This window comes from Atractosteus spatula, chromosome 17 (genome assembly GCF_055471065.1).
Source record: "Atractosteus spatula isolate fAtrSpa1 chromosome 17, fAtrSpa1.hap1, whole genome shotgun sequence".
Lineage (NCBI taxonomy): Eukaryota > Metazoa > Chordata > Actinopteri > Semionotiformes > Lepisosteidae > Atractosteus > Atractosteus spatula.
This window is the reverse complement of record NC_142722.1, coordinates 16,773,889-16,791,046: the sequence shown is the minus strand read 5'-3', so window position 1 is coordinate 16,791,046 and position 17,158 is coordinate 16,773,889. Positions and strand designations below refer to the sequence as shown.

Below are 17,158 nucleotides of genomic sequence, written 5' to 3'. Positions count from 1 at the left end.
GAAGCTAAGCAGGTGTGAGCCTGGTAAGTACCTGGCTGGGAGTCACGACCTCCTAATAATCCCCATCTCTGAATTGGCTACATCACTCTGCTCTCCACCCCACTGCCATCACATCATCAGCCAGCAGCCATATCACCCTGCAACTCACAGCTGGCAGCCCACTGAAGCTAAGCAGCTGTGACCCTGGTCAGGGCGGAGAGACCTGGCTGAGAGACGTTCTGGGAAAATAAGGTTGCTGCCTGAAGAGGTGGTAGTGGGGTCAGCAGGGGGCGCTCACAATGCGGTGCAGGTGCGTCCTAATGTCCCAGTAATGACCCAACCAGCAGCCATATCACCCTGCAACTCACAGGTGACAACCCACTAAAGCTAAGCTGGTCAGTACCTGGCTGAGAGACATGGTGGGAAGCTAAGCAGGTGTGAGCCTGGTCAGTACCTGGCTGTGATCATCAGCCAGCGGCCATATCACCCTCCAACTAACAGCTGGCAGCCCACTGAAGCTAAGCAGCTGTGACCCTGGTCAGTACCTGGCTGAGAGACCTCCTGGGAAAACTAAGGTTACTGCCTGAAGAGGTGTTAGTGGATTCAGCAGGGGGCGCTCACACTGCGGTGCATGTGGGTTCAAATGTCCCAACCAGCAGCCATATCACCCTGCAACTCACAGCTGGCAGCCCACTGAAGCTAAGCTGGTCAGTACCTGGCGGAGAGACCTCCTGGGAAGCTAAGCAGGTGTGAGCCTGGTCAGTACCTGGCTGCGAGTCATGGCCTCCTGATAATCCCCACATCTGAATGGGCTACATCACTCTGCTCTCCACCCCCCTGCCATCACATCATCAGCCAGCAGCCATATCACCCTGCAACTCACAGCTGGCAGCCCACTGAAGCTAAGCAGGTGTGAGCCTGGTCAGTACCCGGCTGGGAGTCATTGCCTCCTAATAGTCCCCATCTCTGAATGGGCTACATCGCTCTGCTTTCCACCCCCCTCCCCTCACCTCATCAGCCAGCAGCCATATCACCCTGCAACTCACAGCTGGCAGCCCACTGAAGCTAAGCAGCTGTGACCCTGGTCAGTACCTGGCTGAGAGACCTGCCATTGAAGCTAAGCAGCTGTGACCCTGGTCAGTACCTGGCTGAGAGACATGGTGGGAAGCTAAGCAGGTGTGAGCCTGGTCCATACTGGCCTGGGAATCATCAGCCAGCAGCCATATCACCCTCCAACTCACAGCTGGCAGCCCACTGAAGCTAAGCAGCTGTGACCCTGGTCAGTATCTGGCTGAGAGACCTGCCATTGAAGCTAAGCAGCTGTGACCCTGGTCAGTACCTGGCTGAGAGACCTCCTGGGAAAACTAAGGTTGCTGCCTGAAGAGGTGTTAGTGGGGTCAGCAGGGGACGCTCACACTGCGGTGCATGTGGGTCCTACTGTCCCAGTAATGTCCCAACCAGCAGCCATATCACCCTGCAACTCACAGCTGGCAACCCACTGATGCTAAGCAGGTGTGAGCCTGGTCAGTACCTGGCTGAGAGACCTCCTGGCAAGCTAAACAGGTGTTAGTCTGGTCAGTACCTGGCTGGGAACCATGGCCTCCTAATAATCCCCATCTCTGAATTGGCTACATCACTCTGCTCTCCACCCCCCTGCCATCACATCATCAACCAGCAGCCATATCACCCTGCAACTCACAGCTGACAACCCACTAAAGCTAAGCTGGTCAGTACCTGGCTGAGAGACATGGTGGGAAGCTAAGCAGGTGTGAGCCTGGTCCGTACTGGCCTGGGAATCATCAGTAAGCAGCCATATCACCCTTCAACTAACAGCTGGCAGCCCACTGAAGCTAAGCAGGTGTGACCCTGGTCAGTACCTGGCTGAGAGACCTCCTGGGAAAACTAAGGTTGCTGCCTGAAGAGGTGTTAGGGGGGTCAGCAGGGGGCGCTCACACTGCGGTGCATGTGGGTTCAAATGTCCCAACCAGCAGCCATATCACCCTGCAACTCACAGCTGGCAGCCCACTGAAGCTAAGCTGGTCAGTACCTGGCGGAGAGACCTCCTGGGAAGCTAAGCAGGTGTGAGCCTGGTCAGTACCTGGCTGGGAGTCATGGCCTCCTAATAATCTCTAGCTTCAGTGGGCTGCCAGCTGTCCAATAGCTACATCACACTGCTCTCCACCCCCCTGCCATCACATCATCAGCCAGCAGCCATAACACCGTGCAACTCGCAGCTGAAGCTAAGCAGGTGTGCTTGTACTAAGATGATGTGAGTACCCGGCTGAGAGAGAGGAGAGACCTCCTGGGAAAACTAAGGTTGCTGCCTAGTGGGGTGTTAGTGGGGTCAGCAGGGGCTGCTCACACTGCGGTGCATGTGGGTACTAATGTCCCAGTAATGTCCCAACCAGCAGCCATATCACCCTGCAACTCACAGCTGGCAGCCCACTGAAGCTAAGCAGGTGTAAGCCTGGTCAGTACCTGGCTGGTAGTCATGGCCTCCTAATAATCCCCATCTCTGAATTGGCTACATTTCTCCAACCCACTGCCATCACATCATCAGCCAGCAGCCTTATCACCCTTCAACTAACAGCTGGCAGCCCACTGAAGTTAAGCAGGTGTGACCCTGGTCAGTACCTGGCTGTGAGACCTCCTGGGAAAACTAAGGTTGCTGCCTGAAGCAGCCCACTGAAGCTAAGCAGGTGTGAGCCTGGTCAGTACCTGGCTGACAGAAATGCTGGGAAGCTAAGCAGGTGTGAGCCTCGTCAGTACCTGGCTGGGAGTCATGGCCTCCTAATAATCCCCATCTCTGAATTGGCTACATCACTCTGCTCTCCACCACCCTGTCATCACATCATCAGCCATATCACCCTGCAACTCACAGCTGGCAACCCACTGAAGCAATGCAGGTGTGAGCCTGGTCAGTACTTGGCTGAGAATCATCAGCCAGCATGATGAGTGGGCTGAGGGTGGCAGTGGGCTGACACCCTGCAACTCACAGCTGTCAGCCCACTGAAGCTAAGAAGGTGTGAGCCTGGTAAGTACCTGGCTGGGAGTCACGACCTCCTAATAATCCCCATCTCTGAATTGGCTACATCACTCTGCTCTCCACCCCACTGCCATCACATCATCAGCCAGCAGCCATATCACCCTGCACCTCACAGCTGGCAGCCCACTGAAGCTAAGCAGCTGTGACCCTGGTCAGGGCTGAGAGACCTGGCTGAGAGACGTTCTGGGAAAATAAGGTTGCTGCCTGAAGAGGTGTTAGTGGGGTCAGCAGGGGCCGCTCACACTGCGGTGCATGTGGGTACTAATGTCGCAGTAATGTCCCAACCAGCAGCCATTTCACCCTGCAACTCACAGCAGACAGCCCACTTAAGCTAAGCAGGTGTGAGCCACGTCAGTACCTGGCTGAGAGACCTCCTGGGAAAACTAAGGTTGCTGCCTGAAGCGGTGTTAGTGGGGTCAGCAGGGGCCGCTCACACTGCGGTGCATGTGGGTACTAATGTCGCAGTAATGTCCCAACCAGCAGCCATTTCACCCTGCAACTCACAGCAGACAGCCCACTTAAGCTAAGCAGGTGTGAGCCACGTCAGTACCTGGCTGAGAGACCTCCTGGGAAGCTAAGCAGCTGTGAGCCTGGTTAGTACCTGGCTGGGAGTCATGGCCTCCTACTAATCTCTAGCTTCAGTGGGCTGCCAGCTGTCCATTAGCTACATCACACTGCTCTCCACCCCCCTGCCATCACATCATCAGCCAGCAGCCATAACACCGTGCAACTCGCAGCTGGCAGCTCACTGAAGCTAAGCAGGTGTGACCCTGGTCAGTACCCGGCTGAGAGACCTCCTGGGAAAACTAAGGTTGCTGCCTGAAAAGGTGTTAGTGGGGTCAGCAGGGAGCGCTCACCCTGCGGTGCATGTGGGTTCAAATGTCCCAACCAGCAGCCATATCACCCTGCAACTCACAGCTGGCAGCCCACTGAAGCTAATCTGGTCAGTACTTGGCAAGCTAAGCAGCTGGGAGCCTGGTCAGTACTTGGCCGGGAATCATCAGCCAACAGCCATATCACCCTGCACAGCTGGCAACCCACTGCCGCTAAGCAGGTGTGAGCCTGGTCAGTACCTGGTTGAGAGACCTGCTGGGAAGCTAAGCAGGTGTGAGCCTGGTCAGTACCCGGCTGGGAGTCATGGCCTCCTAATAGTCCCCATCTCTGAATGGGCTACATCGCTCTGCCATCACATCATCAACCAGCAGCCATATCAGCCTGCAACTCACAGCTGACAACCCACTAAAGCTAAGCTGGTCAGTACCTGGCTGAGAGACATGGTGGGAAGCTAAGCAGGTGTGAGCCTGGTCAGTACCTGGTTGAGAGACATGGTGGGAAGCTAAGCAGGTGTGAGCCTGGTCCGTACTGGCCTGGGAATCATCAGTAAGCAGCCATATCACCCTTCAACTAACAGCTGGCAGCCCACTGAAGCTAAGCAGGTGTGACCCTGGTCAGTACCTGGCTGAGAGACCTCCTGGGAAAACTAAGGTTGCTGCCTGAAGAGGTGTTAGGGGGGTCAGCAAGGGGCGCTCACACTGCGGTGCATGTGGGTTCAAATGTCCCAACCAGCAGCCATATCACCCTGCAACTCACAGCTGGCAGCCCACTGAAGCTAAGCTGGTCAGTACCTGGCGGAGAGACCTCCTGGGAAGCTAAGCAGGTGTGAGCCTGGTCAGTACCGGGCTGGGAGTCATGGCCTCCTAATAATCTCTAGCTTCAGTGGGCTGCCAGCTGTCCAATAGCTACATCACACTGCTCTCCACCCCCCTGCCATCACATCATCAGCCAGCAGCCATATCACCCTGCAGCTCACAGCAGACAGCCCACTTAAGCTAAGCAGGTGTGAGCCACGTCAGTACCTGGCTGAGAGACCTCCTGGGAAGCTAAGCAGGTGTGAGCCTGGTTAGTACCTGGCTGGGAGTCATGGCCTCCTAATAATCTCTAGCTTCAGTGGGCTGCCAGCTGTCCAATAGCTACATCACACTGCTCTCCACCCCCCTGCCATCACATCATCAGCCAGCAGCCATAACACCGTGCAACTCGCAGCTGAAGCTAAGCAGGTGTGCTTGTACTAAGATGATGTGAGTACCCGGCTGAGAGAGAGGAGAGACCTCCTGCGAAAACTAAGGTTGCTGCCTAGTGGGGTGTTAGTGGGGTCAGCAGGGGCTGCTCACACTGCGGTGCATGTGGGTACTAATGTCCCAGTAATGTCCCAACCAGCAGCCATATCACCCTGCAACTCACAGCTGGCAGCCCACTGAAGCTAAGCAGGTGTAAGCCTGGTCAGTACCTGGCTGGTAGTCATGGCCTCCTAATAATCCCCATCTCTGAATTGGCTACATTTCTCCAACCCACTGCCATCACATCATCAGCCAGCAGCCTTATCACCCTTCAACTAACAGCTGACAGCCCACTGAAGTTAAGCAGGTGTGACCCTGGTCAGTACCTGGCTGTGAGACCTCCTGGGAAAACTAAGGTTGCTGCCTGAAGAGGTGTTAGTGGGGTCAGCAGGGGGCGCTCACACTGCGGTGCATGTAGGTCCTAATGTCCCAACCAGCAGCCATATCACCCTGAAGCAGCCCACTGAAGCTAAGCAGGTGTGAGCCTGGTCAGTACCTGGCTGACAGAAATGCTGGGAAGCTAAGCAGTTGTGAGCCTCGTCAGTACCTGGCTGGGAGTAATGGCCTCCTAATAATCCCCATCTCTGAATTGGCTACATCACTCTGCTCTCCACCACCCTGTCATCACATCATCAGCCATATCACCCTGCAACTCAGAGCTGGTAGCCTACTGAAGCTAAGCAGCTGTGACCCTGGTCTGTACCTGGCTGAGAGACCTCCCGGCAAGCTAAGCAGGCGTTAGTCTGGTCAGTTCCTGGCTGGCAACCATGGCCTCCTAATAATCCCCATCTCTGAATTGGCTACATCACTCTGCTCTCTACCCCCCTGTCATCACAGCATCAGCCATATCACCCTGCAACTCACAGCTGGCAACCCACTGAAGCAATGCAGGTGTGAGCCTGGTCAGTACTTGGCTGAGAATCATCAGCCAGCATGATGAGTGGGCTGAGGGTGGCAGTGGGCTGACACCCTGCAACTCACAGCTGTCAGCCCACTGAAGCTAAGCAGCTGTGACCCTGGTCAGGGCTGAGAGACCTGGCTGAGAGACGTTCTGGGAAAATAAGGTTGCTGCCTGAAGAGGTGTTAGTGGGGTCAGCAGGGGGCGCTCACAATGCGGTGCAGGTGCGTCCTAATGTCCCAGTAATGACCCAACCAGCAGCCATATCACCCTGCAACTCACAGGTGACAACCCACTAAAGCTAAGCTGGTCAGTACCTGGCTGAGAGACATGGTGGGAAGCTAAGCAGGTGTGAGCCTGGTCAGTACCTGGCTCGGAATCATCAGCCAACAGCCATATAACCCTGCAACTCACAACTGGCAGCCCACTGAAGCTAAGCAGGTGTGAGCCTGGTCAGTACCTGGCTGTGATCATCAGCCAGCGGCCATATCACCCTCCAACTAACAGCTGGCAGCCCACTGAAGCTAAGCAGCTGTGACCCTGGTCAGTACCTGGCTGAGAGACCTCCTGGGAAAACTAAGGTTACTGCCTGAAGAGGTGTTAGTGGATTCAGCAGGGGGCGCTCACACTGCGGTGCATGTGGGTTCAAATGTCCCAACCAGCAGCCATATCACCCTGCAACTCACAGCTGGCAGCCCACTGAAGCTAAGCTGGTCAGTACCTGGCGGAGAGACCTCCTGGGAAGCTAAGCAGGTGTGAGCCTGGTCAGTACCTGGCTGCGAGTCATGGCCTCCTGATAATCCCCACCTCTGAATGGGCTACATCACTCTGCTCTCCCCCCCCTTGCCATGACATCATCAGCCAGCAGCCATATCACCCTCCAACTAACAGCGGGCAGCCCACTGAAGCTAAGCAGGCATGACCCTGGTCAGTACCTGGCTGAGAGCCTGGTCAGTACCCGGCTGGGAGTCATGGCCTCCTAATAGTCCCCATCTCTGAATGGGCTACAACGCTCTGCTTTCCACCCCCCTCCCCTCACCTCATCAGCCAGCAGCCATATCACCCTACAACTCACAGCTGGCAGCCCACTGAAGTTAAGCAGGTGTGAGCCTGGTCAGTACCAGGCTGGGAGTCACGACCTCCTAATAATCCCCATCTCTGAATTGGCTACATCACTCTGCTCTCCACCCCCCTGCCATTACATCATCAGCCAGCAGCCATATCACCCTGCAACTCACAGCTGGCAGCCCACTGAAGCTAAGCAGGTGTGAGCCTGGTCAGTACCTGGCTGAGAGACCTCATGGGAAAACAAAGGTTGCTGCCTGAAGAGGTGTTAGTGGGGTCAGCAGGGGGCGCTCACACTGCGGTGCATGTGGGTCCTACTGTCCCAGTAATGTCCCAACCAGCAGCCATATCACCCTGCAACTCACAGCTGGCAACCCACTGACGCTAAGCAGGTGTGAGCCTGGTCAGTACCTGGCTGAGAGACCTCCTGGCAAGCTAAGCAGGTGTTAGTCTGGTCAGTACCTGGCTGGGAACCATGGCCTCCTAATAATCCCCATCTCTGAATTGGCTACATCACTCTGCTCTCCACCCCCCTGTCATCACATCATCAACCAGCAGCCATATCACCCTGCAACTCACAGCTGCCAACCCACTAAAGCTAAGCTGGTCAGTACCTGGTTGAGAGACATGGTGGGAAGCCTGGTCCGTACTGGCCTGGGAATCATCAGTAAGCAGCCATATCACCCTTCAACTAACAGCTGGCAGCCCACTGAAGCTAAGCAGGTGTGACCCTGGTCAGTACCTGGCTGAGAGACCTCCTGGGAAAACTAAGGTTGCTGCCTGAAGAGGTGTTAGGGGGGTCAGCAGGGGGCGCTCACACTGCGGTGCATGTGGGTTCAAATGTCCCAACCAGCAGCCATATCACCCTGCAACTCACAGCTGGCAGCCCACTGAAGCTAAGCTGGTCAGTACCTAGCGGAGAGACCTCCTGGGAAGCTAAGCAGGTGTGAGCCTGGTCAGTACCTGGCTGGGAGTCATGGCCTCCTAATACTCTCTAGCTTCAGTGGGCTGCCAGCTGTCCAATAGCTACATCACACTGCTCTCCACCCCACTGCCATCACATCATCAGCCAGCAGCCATATCACCCTGCAACTCACAGCAGACAGCCCACTTAAGCTAAGCAGGTGTGAGCCACGTCAGTACCTGGCTGAGAGACCTCCTGGGAAGCTAAGCAGGTGTGAGCCTGGTTAGTACCTGGCTGGGAGTCATGGCCTCCTAATAATCTCTAGCTTCAGTGGGCTGCCAGCTGTCCAATAGCTACATCACACTGCTCTCCACCCCCCTGCCATCACATCATCAGCCAGCAGCCATAACACCGTGCAACTCGCAGCTGAAGCTAAGCAGGTGTGCTTGTACTAAGATGATGTGAGTACCCGGCTGAGAGAGAGGAGAGACGTCCTGGGAAAACTAAGGTTGCTGCCTAGTGGGGTGTTAGTGGGGTCAGCAGGGGCTGCTCACACTGCGGTGCATGTGGGTACTAATGTCCCAGTAATGTCCCAACCAGCAGCCATATCACCCTGCAACTAACAGCTGGCAGCCCACTGAAGTTAAGCAGGTGTGACCCTGGTCAGTACCTGGCTGTGAGACCTCCTGGGAAAACTAAGGTTGCTGCCTGAAGAGGTGTTAGTGGGGTCAGCAGGGGGCGCTCACACTGCGGTGCATGTAGGTCCTAATGTCCCAACCAGCAGCCATATCACCCTGAAGCAGCCCACTGAAGCTAAGCAGGTGTGAGCCTGGTCAGTACCTGGCTGACAGAAATGCTGGGAAGCTAAGCAGGTGTGAGCCTCGTCAGTACCTGGCTGGGAGTCATGGCCTCCTAATAATCCCCATCTCTGAATTGGCTACATCACTCTGCTCTCCACCACCCTGTCATCACATCATCAGCCATATCACCCTGCAACTCACAGCTGGCAACCCACTGAAGCAATGCAGGTGTGAGCCTGGTCAGTACTTGGCTGAGAATCATCAGCCAGCATGATGAGTGGGCTGAGGGTGGCAGTGGGCTGACACCCTGCAACTCACAGCTGTCAGCCCACTGAAGCTAAGAAGGTGTGAGCCTGGTAAGTACCTGGCTGGGAGTCACGACCTCCTAATAATCCCCATCTCTGAATTGGCTACATCACTCTGCTCTCCACCCCACTGCCATCACATCATCAGCCAGCAGCCATATCACCCTGCACCTCACAGCTGGCAGCCCACTGAAGCTAAGCAGCTGTGACCCTGGTCAGGGCTGAGAGACCTGGCTGAGAGACGTTCTGGGAAAATAAGGTTGCTGCCTGAAGAGGTGTTAGTGGGGTCAGCAGGGGCCGCTCACACTGCGGTGCATGTGGGTACTAATGTCGCAGTAATGTCCCAACCAGCAGCCATTTCACCCTGCAACTCACAGCAGACAGCCCACTTAAGCTAAGCAGGTGTGAGCCACGTCAGTACCTGGCTGAGAGACCTCCTGGGAAAACTAAGGTTGCTGCCTGAAGCGGTGTTAGTGGGGTCAGCAGGGGCCGCTCACACTGCGGTGCATGTGGGTACTAATGTCGCAGTAATGTCCCAACCAGCAGCCATTTCACCCTGCAACTCACAGCAGACAGCCCACTTAAGCTAAGCAGGTGTGAGCCACGTCAGTACCTGGCTGAGAGACCTCCTGGGAAGCTAAGCAGCTGTGAGCCTGGTTAGTACCTGGCTGGGAGTCATGGCCTCCTACTAATCTCTAGCTTCAGTGGGCTGCCAGCTGTCCATTTGCTACATCACACTGCTCTCCACCCCCCTGCCATCACATCATCAGCCAGCAGCCATAACACCGTGCAACTCGCAGCTGGCAGCTCACTGAAGCTAAGCAGGTGTGACCCTGGTCAGTACCCGGCTGAGAGACCTCCTGGGAAAACTAAGGTTGCTGCCTGAAAAGGTGTTAGTGGGGTCAGCAGGGAGCGCTCACCCTGCGGTGTATGTGGGTTCTAATGTCCCACTATAGTGACGGGGGCACTATACTGTAAACAGGCGCCGTCCGTCTCGAAAAGAGAAGGGGTGTAATCCCCGCGTCCTGGCCAAATTTCCCATTGGTCTCCTAATAGTCATGACCTCCTAATAATCCCCATCTCTGAATTGGCTACATCGCTCTGCTCTCAATTTTGGAGTGGGGTTTCTGATAGTCTGGGGGTTCTGACTCTCACAGTAAAGCAGTGAAGTGCATAAAATACGGTAGTGGTGAAGACAGCTGTCCAAGGAGGCTGATAACGGACGGAGAAGGCCAGGTCCAGTGGCCAGTGTGCTGGGAACCAGACGACACCAACGGCCAGTGGAGGACGTCTTCTTGTCTCTTCAGACTCATCTGCTGAACTGTGGTATTCCAAGATTGATGTTTGCACAGAGACTGTTTGTGAACAGTTCCCAAAATGTCAGGTGATGACAGGGATGATGGTGCAGCAGTTGATGGTCGTGTAGTTATGGAGAATGGTAATGGTGACAACCTCCATGACTTGAGGTCTCAAGTAGAAGACCTAGTTAGAAAATATGACCAAGCCATGGCCACTATTGCTGCACTGGGTCCTGAACCAAAACGTTCATATGTGTATGTACCTAGAGAACGTAATGTACAGCCTTTTAGTGGTGATATAACTAAAGATGGTTGCTCCGTTGACGAGTTTATCGAAGAAGTTGAACGAGTCATCAGAGCCAGGGAACAGACTCCTGCTGAGCAGTATGACCTTGTGTTATCATTGTTGAAGGGTCCGGCCCTAGAAGAAGTACGTTTACGTATGGGTGGTGAATCTAGACAGGTCAGTGATATATTCAGTTACCTCAGACATGCTTTCAGGGAGAAGCGCAGTGTTTCCCAACTGTTGCAAGCCTTTTATGGCTGTAAGCAAAGGGAGGGGGAAGATCTTTGCAATTACTCTCATTCTCTCTCTCGCATGCTCGGCGCTGTGTTAAAGGTATCGCCTGATGTAGTGTCGGATGAGAAGCGAGCTATCCGAGATCAGTTCATAGAGGGGGTTAGGGATTTATCTCTATCGCCCAGGACGCTGCAACACTGCTGCTGATGCCCTCTCTAGGCAGCCATTTGCAGGGGAGCCTGAACCTGACCCTGATGATGTCGAATATGATGATTGTGTGGCTATCTGTAATGTTGTCAGCAGAGGCACACCCCTGGAGCCAGATTTGGTGGCAGCCGGTATGAAATGCTGCAAAATAAGACAGATCCGTGTTTTGGAAGCGGGAGTGGATTGTGATAACTTGAACAAGTCACAGAGTAACACCCAATCTTTCCCAGGGTATACAAAGAAGGAGCTCCGTCTGTTTCAAGATGCTGATCCCTCTCTCAGTGCTTTCCGGATGTTCTGGAATAAGCAGAGAAAACCAGGGAATAAGGAGAGATCAAAGTTGCCTAAATCTACCTTGTCTTTGTTGAAACAGTGACACCGGGTGCGAGAGCGTGATGGGCTATTGTACAGGGTGATCGAAGATCCTCATGTTGGTGAATGTTTCCAACTCCTCCTGCCTGATTGTATGAAAGATCAAATATTGGAAAGTGTACATGACCAGATGGGTCATCAAGGAATTGAACGCACTCAGAATCTGTTGAGACAGAGATGCTTTTGGGTGGGCATGTATAATGATGTGGAACAGTGGGTCGAGAAGTGTCAATGGTGTATCCTGACCAAAATGCCACAGCCAAAAATCCAGGCACCCATCAAACCATTTATAGCTACTAGGCCTTTAGAGGTTGTCGCTGTCGACTACACGGTCCTCGAGCCAGCCTCTGATGGGCGGGAGAACGTGTTGGTAGTTACTGACGTGTTTACCAGGTTTACACAGGCTTTCCCGACTCGTGATCAGAAGGCAGACACTACAGCAAAAGTCCTCCTGAAAGAATGGTTTATGAAATTTGTATGCCCTGAAAGGTTGCATCGTGACCAGGGAAAAACCTTTGAGAGTCAGGTAGTTGCAGAGCTGTGTAAACTTTACGGAGTGAAGAAAACACGCACCAGTCCTTTCCATCCTCAAGGAAACCCACACTGTGAACGGTTCAATAGGACCCTACATGACCTTTTACGCACGTTGCCTCCTGAGAAGAAGCGCCGTTGGCCAGAACATCTGCCGGAGTTAGTCTATGCCTACAATGTGACACCTCACGCTAGTACGGGATATTCGCCTTACTTCCTTCTGTACGGAGTGCATCCTCACTTACCTGTTGATGCGTTACTGGGCCAGGAGGAGGTGCTGGATAAAAGACATGATTGGCTGGTGGTCCACCAGGAACGGTTGAACGAAGCACATGCCCGAGCTAAAGAGTACGCAGAACAAAAAGCTGCGGAAAGAGTTGCACTGCAAGAAGACAAAGTGTTCTTTCCCCCAGTCAGTGTAGGTCAGCTGGTTTATCTGAGACACAGACCGTTGGGCAGAAATAAGATACAGGATGCTTGGGGACCTACTGTGTATAGGGTGGTAGAGGTGCAGGGTACGACACACACAGTGGAACCATTGGAAGGTGGTCCTATAAAGCGGGTACACAGGGTTAATTTAAGGCCATGTGTGGGCCCTGTCCCAGCCCCCAGGTGTGTTAGAAACCAGTCCCCCACAGGAACGTCTGTTAGTACCCTTTCAGAGTCTCCGCCAGAGTTTGTAGTGTTGGAGGAGGTTTCGCTTCCAAGATTAACTCGGGAGGTGTTCCCTGAGTCATTAGATGTTGCTAGTGATGAGGATCTCTGTGGTAGTGAATCAGAAGTGTTCTCTGAGCCTCTTAGGTTTGAACCTGCTCCTGAATCTACAGGTGCTGTGCAGGTTAGGACTGAGGCTGACACCGAGCCTTCTAGGGCTGAGCCTACTACCAGCTTCTCTCCTTGTGACCGTGTAGTAAATGTACCTACTCCTGTTCCACGCAGAAGTCGTAGGGCCAATGCTGGGGTGCACACTAATCCTTTTCATGAACCCAAGTCTGTCTGTAATGCGATCTCCTTAACTCCAGTCTTTTCCCAGATGATGGCAAACTTAAGTGCTGTCCTTTTTAGGGAGGCAGTCAAGGGGGTGAAGGGTTGATAGTCACCGGGACGTTGACTATGCAGCAGGGAAGCCTGGCAAAGAATAATCAGCACAGGACACCAATATAATTTTGGGGTTCTTTATTTCTAGGTGAGTATGTGGTCTGATCTGTTCTTAGTTTAAAAAACAAAAATAAAATAACAAAAGAAATGACATATAACAATATTTTTATATACACACAATACGGCAGTGGTTCTTTCACGCAGAGGGGAAAACAAAGAAAACATGTTTAGTTTTACAGTTTTTTACATTCCATCTGACCATTACAGAAACGCATCTACACTGAACAACAAAAAAATAAATAAATTACATCACAGTTGAAGTTCAAACAACTCACCACGCAGCGCGGGCAGAAATAAGCCGCTCCCAGGCTGCGCGGGTCACCTCTCAGCCCTCCCTGAGAACTACATTACGACCATAATTAGTATCATACTTACAATTGCGTACACTTAACAAACGGTGCTAAACATAAATCTCTGTAAAGAACGAAGGAACAGAAAATACAAGGAGCATGTGAAACCCATTACTTACAAATCAATAAACAGATATCCCCAGCCCGAGTAGTTGTCTAAAAACTGGCTACCGCCTCAGTGTACTCCGTTAAAATCTAATATCCATCTCGCTACTCTTGTCTCAATCCTATGAAGTGCCCCTTTATACTCATTTAGGGGGTAAATAGGGCAACAACACCGTATTTACCGTTACAACTCCCTAGTAATTTCGGGGTCTTTTAACGGTAACTCACTGCTTCTGAGTCCCTACTGCCCATGCGCAGAACGCTGAACTCACCTGACAGGAGCCGCCAGCTAAGAGGTAGCGCCATCTAGTGGATTTGGCATAACAGGCCGCTATTCACCCTGGGTCACACACAAAATACCGAATATGTCAAAAACAGCTCTGGATAATCGAAACCGCAAAAGCACATCAGATTTACTGAGTGCTCCTTGGGTGTGTAAGAAGTATGTGTTGTAGGTGATTGTGACGGCTCTGACACACTGCGGCGTACAAGCTGAGTACGAGCCTGCTCATGCAGAGGGGGAGCGTTCCCGCTGACGGCCAGCTGCTGTCGGCTCCCGAGCAAAGAGGTATGAGCCTTGTATGAGCCCTTCTCCCCTCTTCTCCCTCCGCCGCACAGAGCACAGCAAAGCAGGCAACGCCCGCAGGGAGCCAGCGCAAGAGAGCCCCCCCCCCAGGCAGAGAACAGCGAGGAGGAGGAGGAGGAGGAGCCGCAGCCCAAGAAGACGAAGGTGACCGGCTCGGCGCCTGCGGTGAAGCAGAAGAGTGGGAGAGTGACGGAGCTCAGGGCGCAGACAGCGGAGGGCAGCGTGGTGGTGGAGGGAGTGTACTGCGCTCTTCCCCGACTCTGCTCACACCCCCTTGCTCCGCAGACACGCGCCCCCCTGTGGCCAACAGGCAAACAACCACGACCCAGGATTCCTTTGAACTAAAATAAACCCTGTGCATCACAAAGGCTGGGGAAATTGGGTACATTTACAAACAGAGAGAAGGACTGCATGGATAGTAGCAATAATTGCATTTATATAGCGGGTATTTAGGGTGTAAATAGGGCAACAACACCGTATATACCGTTACAACTCCCTAGTAATTTCGGGTTCTTTTAACGGTAACTCACTGCTTCTGAGTCCCTACTGCCCATGCGCAGAACGCTGAACTCACCTGACAGGAGCCGCCAGCTAAGAGGTAGCGCCATCTAGTGGATTTGGCATAACAGGCCGCTATTCACCGCTGGGTCACATGTGTAAAGACAACTCAGACGAATTTAACAAACTTCCCAAAAAATATCCTGACCAGAATGGGAGAAAAGGTTTGATTTCACGAGGTCTCCCCACACAGCGTCCCTCGCTCCAGACGTGCGGGGTGGCCGCCGCCTTGCTGGGGACGGGGCTCCGGGCGGGAGGTCTGGGCGCGGGGGTCCGGGCGGCGCTGGCCCGGGCGTCTCTCCGGACGGGCGTGGGGAGTTTCTTGCTCAGGGGTGGAGGCTTGACGAGGGGCGGCCGGCTGGGGGCGTTTTTGATCATGGCGGGCAGTGGCGGGGAGCGAGGGCGCTGCACCCTCTCGGAGGACCTGGTCGCCTGTCGGGTAGAAAACGAAGCACTGTCAGCCGGCAGCCTGCTGTCAGCTCTACAGGACACAATAACCGCAGGACATTCCCGTACGGTTATGACTATACTTGAGGGAACCAACACATTTGGACAAAACTTGCTAGTTCCAAAGTCATCATCCAGATGGGGGCTACACACGAGTGTTGGTGGGGGGGGTCCCTATTACCTGTAAAGCTCTTTGAGTGGAGTGTCCAGAAAAGTGCTATATAAGGGTAAGCAGTTATTATCATGATTATGTGAACACATTTATCCCTACAGCTCAATTGCAAAAGCAACAATAGCTAGTGGCACTAGCAGATCACACCGCAGTATTTTAAAATCAAACATTTTACTTTATGAAAGCTTTCGGCCACCATAAGTAAGCCCCTCTGTATTCCATTCCCTGACAAATTAGAAAATCTAGCATCACAGCTCACAGAGCCAAATAAAAATGCCACTTGGCCACTAACACACTTCTGCAGAAACAGCCATTAGAGGTGCTGCGTGGTGCAGAGCAGAGCACAGATGTGACTCACATTCCTCCTTCAAGCTGCGGCCCGACTTTCTCATACATCTTGATGAGCCGGCTGCAGTTGTACACGAACATGCCATCGAGGTCCCGCTGGTCGATATTCACGCCGAAAATAAAGCAGAGCTCCTTGGGCTCCTTCAGGGCTCTGAGGAGGAGGACATCACGAGAGTGAGAGACGTGAGAAAAGTGTGGACTGCAGATACAACGTACAGGATATGGAAGAGAAGGCACATTGCGCTGGTGACATAGAGCTGTATTATCCCATTAGGCTCCACCCCTAGACTGAGCTGAGGAGCCAAAGCAAACTCATCTGATTCCTGAACCTTCTCAGAGGTGATCCTGGACATTTATTTCTATGCATTTATGGTTTCTGCATCTCACCTCTGCTTGGCCTCATGGATCTTCCTCTTCACCTCCGCCTCCCTGCGCAGCATCAGAGCAGAGTCCTGTGATTTGCGCAGCACGACCTGAAACAAGAGCAGAGCTGTATCAGGAGGATGTGGGAGGGAGAGCGTGGAAGGAAATACAGCCCCCCAACCCCCGCTCCCAAACTGCGGAACGGTCGAATGGCAGCCCTGCGTTTACGTGCTTCAGGACAGAGTCCCATTCCTCATTCGAAGAGCGAGCACTGTCTGAGCAAGAACAGCTTCCTACCCGCGCCTCCCTGGTGAGGTCAGCTCCCAGTTTCACCTCCAGCGCCAAACTCTTGCTTTCCGCCTCTCACGCCTTCTCCTCAGCTGCAAGAAGAGCACCGACCCATTAAAAGGATCGACACAGAGAAATAACATAGGAAAAAAAACTGAGGTTACCGGGCCCAGCCTACCTATTTTGGCCAAGTGGTCGGCCTTCTTCACTTCCTGCTCTGCCCTCGTTTTAAAACGCGTCGATGTGTATCTGTACATTCTGGGGAAAGAACGAGGGGGAAAGGAAGTTCAGAAAACTTTGCAGAATTCCAGGTGGTTTGGTGCAGGAATTCAAGAATAACTGGCATGTGTTTATAATGTCATAAAGCAGTGATGATAAATTCCACTGTACACAGATGCAGAGCATTTGCACTAAATGCAAAAGAAGCATGCAGAATTGATGTGCACCTAAAACCCCAACAGCAGTACTAGTAGCGAGAGAATTAACGGCGATATGCACACATATAAAGAGTTTTCTTTATGTCATGTATGACATAAAGAATCATGTCATGTCAGAGATACAAACATTATTATATAATATAATATTATATAACATTATATTAAAATACTTCACAAAGAAACATCTCCCGCGAATCTAAATAAAATAAATAAATAAAGTGATACCTTGTAAAAAAAAAAGTAGCCGAAATCCTCGTATTAAAAGCGGAACACCGAGGTGCACCTAGAGGAGCGCGCAGAAGCG

General features: G+C 52.8%; 1 protein-coding gene across 1 annotated transcript; it reads right to left on the bottom strand.

The window, feature by feature from the left end:
* Positions 1-13,206: 13,206 nt before the first annotated feature.
* LOC148819224 (ATPase MORC2-like) lies at positions 13,207-17,129 on the bottom strand. Its single transcript, XM_088935432.1, has 6 exons — positions 17,080-17,129; positions 16,596-16,675; positions 16,427-16,509; positions 16,154-16,239; positions 15,777-15,917; positions 13,207-15,231 (listed from the first exon to the last, which is right to left on the bottom strand). The coding sequence occupies exons 4-6, from the start codon at positions 16,204-16,206 to the stop codon at positions 15,174-15,176; spliced, it is 252 nt and encodes an 83-aa protein (XP_088791558.1). The 5' UTR covers positions 16,207-16,239; positions 16,427-16,509; positions 16,596-16,675; positions 17,080-17,129; the 3' UTR covers positions 13,207-15,173.
* Between the last annotated feature and the right edge of the window lie 29 nt (positions 17,130-17,158).

Bases quoted from the DNA above. Each gene is read 5' to 3' on its own strand.
- LOC148819224 (XM_088935432.1), bottom strand. From the start codon at position 16,206: ATGCTGCGCAGGGAGGCGGAGGTGAAGAGGAAGATCCATGAGGCCAAG. The intron at 15,918-16,153 runs GTGAGATGCAGA...CCTCCTCCTCAG, and splicing joins ATCCATGAGGCCAAGCAGAG to AGCCCTGAAGGAGCCCAAGG. The intron at 15,232-15,776 runs GTGAGTCACATC...TCTACCCGACAG, and splicing joins CCGCAGCTTGAAGGAGGAAT to GCGACCAGGTCCTCCGAGAG.